General features: G+C 47.5%; 1 protein-coding gene across 2 annotated transcripts in view; it reads right to left on the bottom strand.

The window, feature by feature from the left end:
• The window catches only part of AFF1 (AF4/FMR2 family member 1), a 68,264-nt gene extending 61,996 nt beyond the window's left edge, over nucleotides 1-6,268 (bottom strand). The window contains exon 1 of one of the 2 annotated variants that reach the window (XM_010411972.3): nucleotides 6,091-6,268. In XM_010411972.3, coding sequence (XP_010410274.1) covers nucleotides 6,091-6,107 — 17 coding nt within the window. In that variant the 5' untranslated portion in view covers nucleotides 6,108-6,268. The remainder of the gene's footprint in view (nucleotides 1-6,090) is intronic. The other variant, XM_010411974.3, reaches the window with a different exon arrangement.
• Nucleotides 6,269-6,615: the final 347 nt, after the last annotated feature.

Here is a 6,615-nt window from a genome sequence, read left to right on the forward strand (position 1 = left end):
TTTCTTATCACGCCTCCAATTCTCCAAATATGTCAATATCCCTTTACTGCTTCACATTTCCATAATTCCTTTCAATTTCAGATGCCAGCAGATATCCATATTTCCACCTGCAGTGCCCACAGCTCAGCTCAGGGAGGAGGTACGTGCACCCAAGCTCTCTCACATACCTCACATGCACACACCACCGGCTAAACATCACTGTGCTGAGAAGGAGCTGATCATACACCGCTGAATACATCACTTGCTGCTTGCAGCTTACACACTATATGGCATTCTAAAAAGAAAAGATGTACGGAAATAAAAATACTACCATATGCTCAAGAGTTTCCTCTTTTGTTTCTTCTTACTTATGTTTTGGTTGGGCTACTTCTTACTTATGTTTTCCTTGAACTGGTGATAGAGGTGTTTTTTGTTATTCTTTGATGAGTTTTTGTGGTTGGTTTTTGTTGCTCTTTTTTTTTATTTACAAGTACAAAAATGAAACCTACAGTTCTTGCAGTTCTGAAAATGAGTTTTGCTGTTGCCTCTGAGGTTAAACATTAACAATTTGCTTGTTGAACTTTCTCTAAAAATTACAGCAGAGACATTATTTTCTCTTAACCTGATGATAACATTGCAAAAACAACAGTAAAGGAAAACCTTAGGTTGCTAGTACAATAAACACTCAGAACAACTGAAAATGACAATTCTACAAACAACATCTAAGCCTAAACTAATCCAGAAGATAAACATCTTCACGAAGCATATCGCATTTGTGATGAAGGTTGCGTAATCAAGTGTGCCTAGATACCTCAGCCTGACAATTCTGAAGCACTAACAGGAGCAGAGCAACTTCTCAAATGCATGTTTTGTGCCCACACACCTCCTCTTTCTCCCCATTTGCCACCTCTCCCTTCCCATACAAGAATAAGGCAGCAAAAGAAATGCACTTTTAAAAAGCCACGCAGTTCAATAAGGTGATCAACAACTTCTGCACCTCAGAAGCAAAAGAGAGCTGGGGGCTGGCTGTGTGCAGAGCCATCTTCCCTCTGGGCTGCAAGAATTCTGCCTCTCACCACTTTCCACAGCTGCTTGATTCTGATCTAGAATTCAGCTTCTCTTCCCTGAATTGTCTATGAATAGGCAACTGTGGAAAAGCTTCTGGTAGCACATGCAGCACCTCTTGTCTGTTCCCCACAAAAGCACTCTTCTGGAGAGGCAGCTCTATCTTAATCCACTTACGGTAACACCTCGTTCGGGAGTGATAATTGCCCCAGCCAGTCCTACACCGTCTTCTCTTTTTTATCATGAGCACAGATCAACTGCAGCAGCCAATATTGCAAAACATAAAATAGGCAGTACATTTTCCACTATAACATACCACAGGGGGAAAAAAAAAAAATCTCCAGGCTGTGTTCAAGACTGAACAGGAAAAGTACTTTCTCTTTTTTTTGAGGCTCATGCATCTCTACAGTAACTCTTGTCATGCCAGGTAAGCAAACCAGCCTCTGCACTCCCAACCACCCAGCACCAAACCCAGGCCCTAGGATGATACCCTGCGCTCTGTGGAGAACTCTTCCTCACTTCACTGCCCTCCACCTCATGGAAAACAATGCCATTGTAGCATTCCCACATACTTTAAGGAGACACCTTTCCTATTATATTTTAAAGGTATTTAAAAGCGTCATGCATCGTTCACTATGGCTACTCTCAGAAGAAAAGTGCTGAGGAGAATTTATGCAGCTCATTAAAATCTTCTTTCCTGCTATTCGTGCTGTGTCTTGCAGTTGTACTAGCAAATGATTTTCTCATAAAAAGCTGTGAGAAGAGGCCTCTCTTTATAACACAGATTCAGACACAGGAAAATTACATGACCTAAGGAAACATTCCCTTGTATACCAGCTCAAGTATGCCATGACAATTGTACTTCAAAGTTTTCAGTGGCCTACTCTAAATTGGAATATCCACTGCCAAAAAAAACCTAAACCAACCTGAAAAATCCACTTCCCTGTGAGCATCTCTTTCTTCTGTGTGGGAACGTTTCAGCTGCAGGTCTGCCAGAGCAACTCCAGGCTCAGAAAGTCCAGGCAATAAGGAACTGCAAACGGAAAATCCCCAGCAGCCTACAAAACATGCCATAGATCATCTAGACATGTAGTTCAGGAGAGAACAGAGTGGTATTTCTAGGCAGGGCTAGTGGCAATGTACAAGCAAAACCAACAGGGTTTCATGGGATGTTTTAGCTTTCAATAGACAAGTAAACTCCAACAAGATATTGTTTCAGCCCTTCTTGACCTCCATCAGCTTTCTGGAACCCAGCATCACCAATACTGGCATTTGCCTGTACCAACAGGACCCATGAAAAAAAAAAGTTACGAAAAGTGTCTTTACATCTGGCCTGGAAAACTGTGAAATGACATGGAATGAACTAAAGCTCATTCAACATAGCTTCTCAGGAAAAAGCCTCAGTGTTACTCCCTTCAGAATTTACTGTGTTTTTAAAACAGATAAGGCCACATTTTATTTCTTCACAGCATCATTTTTTTCTACCAAAATGAGCAGCACAGCCTCCTCCCAAGACTCTTCTGGGTTTAGCTGGTACAACTTGGCTTTAGGGGGTGAAAACAGAGGGTTTCCCAGATTGCTGTCCATCATTACCCTTCCCTGCAGGGCTGACTCAGGAGGAAGAGCAAGGTTAGCCCAGCAGGGATGACAGCACAACACTCAGGTTTCATGTTGCTCTGACTGTGTACTGCATTCACCTGTGTACAAAGATTAGGAAATTGCATTCGTTCTGGACACCAGAAATGATGCTAACCATGACTACACTGAAAGGCAAGTTATATATATGACAACTGGAAATTCTTAGCGTCCGAAACAAAGCATTTTGTTTATCCTCCTACTGTAAATAAGTGTAACTGACAGGGTCTACAGACAATTTAAAATGACTTCAAGCAACCTGAGAAAAGCAGCCTGCATCTTAAAAAAAGCCGGCAGATATTCATCTAAAGATCTTCAGCTTGCAATTGCTGCAGCGTAACAGATATTTTAATGAAGAAAGAAGCAGAAAAGAGATGAGCTCTGCCAGTCTGTCCCACACTCCTCCCAAGGGTCCTGCCGTATTCCCAGAGCAGCTGAACGGCACATGATGAACATCACACCACACTCGACAAGAAAGTAAACTCGTCCTCATTCAGATCAGTTCTGCTTCTGCTCACACGTTCCTGAATACACCATAAAAACCTGACACAAGCCCTGTTGCCTGGGGACACCACAGGCATCAGATCATCCGTGCATTCCAGAAGCGAGCGCATAGAAAGCTACAGCTGCAAACCTACAGCTCAGCGACCAACTTAGAAAACCCACACAACCTTACATTATACACAAAACAACGCTAACTGGAGGATAATTTCTCCACCTAATAGCTCCAGATGTAAGATACTTACAGCAGCTAATGGGAAAAGCTGATCATTCTCAAACAGCTGACATTCAAGCCATGCCCAACTCACCCTGTAACCATTTCTTAAGATGACGATTTTAAAGAATGCTGTGGCATCCATTAGCACATCAATTCTTCAGCTATCACTATTACAATCTTTAAAATGCTAAGGAGCAGCAACAGGCATGTTTTATCACCTTGTTTTCCTTACCCTTCCACCCTTCAAAATAGTGAAACCCAAATGCTAGGTGAGCACTGAGGATCACAGCACTGAAGCTGAAGAAAGGATGCTGGATTTTCTTGTTTCCAAACAAGCATCCTCCCGTATGTCACATCACTTTCACTAGCTGTAGCAAACAGCATGTGAGAAATAGAAAACGTGAGCAGATGGAGGAGTGCCTGAAGGCCTTGTACAGAGGGATACACACACCACTACCGTGCTCAGTATCACACCACCTCATCAGTAATTTACTGAGCTTGCAAAAATTGCCTGTATTTTCTGCAAAGCACAAATGAACACAGAAAGCTCACACGTTTCTTTTGTCAGCTACCTTGCAGAGTAAACCCTCTGACATGTTTCAGCAAATGAATTCTGGAGACATATGGCTTCTCAGTCTCATGCAGTAGAGTTCTAATTAATTATTATGAATATTAATTCATCCTTTACTGTTGAATAAAAGCTTCTACACACCCACAAAGCACAAATTTTTTGAAATGAGATGGATACCCCTGCAGATCTGTGCCACTGAAACAGAAATACCACAAGCATCAGGCTTTCTGGCAAATGCAACCTCTCTCCTACAGACTCATTTCTGCTACTCATATGCACTCCCACACTCTTTAAATGTCTTAAAACAAGCAATAATCAGAGATCTTAACACTGATTTTCAGGCATACAGAGTAACCTCTGTACTTGCTGTGCTGAAATGTTCTGACGCAGTTTTATAGCTTGAGCACCTCACAGCATCCTGACAAAAGCAAAAGCCAACACACAGGATGGAGAAGGAGGAAGAGTACAGAACGGCACGTGCACATCTTGTCCCCATGTCTGTCTCAAATAGCAGGTGTGGGGCACGGTCCTTGCACCTGCCCTGCAAAATTCAGCCCCCCAGACCCAGGCCTTGGACCATTCTCCTCCCTTCAGTCTGAGCCACTCAGCGTGTAACACTCGGTTCTCTGCGCCATTCACCTTAGGGGTCAGGGATGTGGCTCACTGGCCCCAGTGCCAACTCTGGCCTGTCTCGGCCAGCTGGCTGGAGTTGGGGACCCGGCTCCCACGTGCCCTCCTGCCACCCAGCAGAATGGCTGTGCGACCTCTGAGACATCAGGCATGTCCCTGGCCCTGGAGCCAAGCCAAGCTCCAGGGCCAGCCAGCATCCCTCGGATTTATGCTGCATCCAGCATGTGGTCCTATTACAGCAACGCTGATAATGCAGGCCAGTAAATCATGAAAACGGATCATACAAAGGAAAAAAAGATGCTAAACTCTCAATCTTCACCTTTTTTGTTAAGTACTCTTTATGTCAAACACTCCCAGTCTATCCACATTCGAGAGAGTAGGCCGTGGAAGCTGGAGAAGAGCTCAGCTGTTAACCAAGCAATCAATCTTCCCCTGCTTCTTCCCCAAACCTCAGGGCTCTGTCCTTCTCCAGTTGTAATTTAAAGCCAGCTCTTGGCTTCAAACCTGCAGAAAAGCACCACTGTGAAAATGCACCGTGAGTGCCAAACTTATGTGTAGGATATACCACCATTTTTAATTCTTTTTTTCCCCCCCACCCCCCCCCCCTGCCTGCAGGAAAGGGGAACAGGGTGGCTTTTTGGTGTGAGACTAAGAGCAAAAAGGAATTTCTCTCTTTGGCATTTTTGAAATGCCCATTAAGGCATGGTAAACGCTAAAAGGCATTTAACAGGTACCTTAAATAGCACTGCTCCATCAAGTACTACTGCATAAGAAAAGCTGCCTCCCCCATGCTGAGTGTGAAATTTACTTTAGACAGGACACTCCCCCACTCCCCCGAGAGCTGGCAAAATGCAGCTTCTTTAAAACCGCAGCTGCGAAGTATTTAACCAAGATCGGTGTTTCAACTTGAATTTTGCTCCCTGACAGCAACCAAGTAACTCTTTTCGGTACTCTTCTCTGTTGTAACAATTTTCTATCCTCCCATCTATCCAGCAGACACAACCGGCTCCCACTGCGCCCAGCCAGCTCTGCAACCCGGCCGAACAGAAACCATTCCCCACCTTTTAAAACACTGCTGTAAGCACTGACAGAAACCTGCTCACGCCGGGCTGGTTACAGGCGAACAGAAACAAACAAATGCGAGACAAGTATGGAGGGGAGAAGAGAATCAGTTTCAAAGAGCTTTTAAACAGACAGGTCCACGGGGGAGAAGCAAATCAGTTTCAAAGAGCTTTTAACTTTTCGGACTGGGAGAGATTTGACGGGGAGCAATTAAGACTTTGTTTTTCCTGCTGGAAGAAAGTTTACGGCGGGGAGAGGGAGCGGGCACTTCGGTGAACAAAACACACGGACAAAACCTACCCGGGGCTCGGGGTAAAACCCCACAGCCAAGTGAGCCTGAGCCGGAGCCAGGGCATCACAAACAGCGCCGGGCTGCGAGCAGCCCTCAGCGAGATGCACCGGGCGCGACCAAAGTTATTTAATGCCGTACCTCGACTGGGCAGCCATCGCGGGGTTATCCTGCCAAGCGTCCTCTATCCATGAGCTCCGTCCGCAGCTGTCCAGGCTCTACCCCGCTGCGAAAGCCTGCCGTCCCATGTGCCGGCCGCCTCCCCGCCGCTGCCGCCGCGCCGCGGCTCCCCCCGCCTGGGCGGCCAGCGCACGGCTGGAGCTCGCTCATTTTGATCGACATCCGGGCGCCCGGCCCTCCCCCGGCCGCTGGCAGGGAGGGGGACCCGCCCGGCCCCGCGGGACTGCCCCGGTCCGGCCCGCAGCCGGCGGGGCTGGGCGCCGCCGTCCGGCGGGGCCGCGGCCCCGCTCAGCGTCCCCGCAGTGCCCGGGGCGGCGGGACCTGCGGCAGCGCGGCCCCCGCGCCCGCCCCGCGCCCGCCTCCCCCTGCCCGGCCGAGCGCTCGTGGTACGGCCCAGCCTCTGCCCGGGCGGGCGGCGCGAGGGCCGTGCCCTGCCCCGCGCCGCTCCTGAGGCGCTGCCTGCGGCCAGCGGGGCCGGAGGGCACG

Source organism: Corvus cornix, chromosome 4 (genome assembly GCF_000738735.6).
Source record: "Corvus cornix cornix isolate S_Up_H32 chromosome 4, ASM73873v5, whole genome shotgun sequence".
Classification (NCBI taxonomy): domain Eukaryota; kingdom Metazoa; phylum Chordata; class Aves; order Passeriformes; family Corvidae; genus Corvus; species Corvus cornix.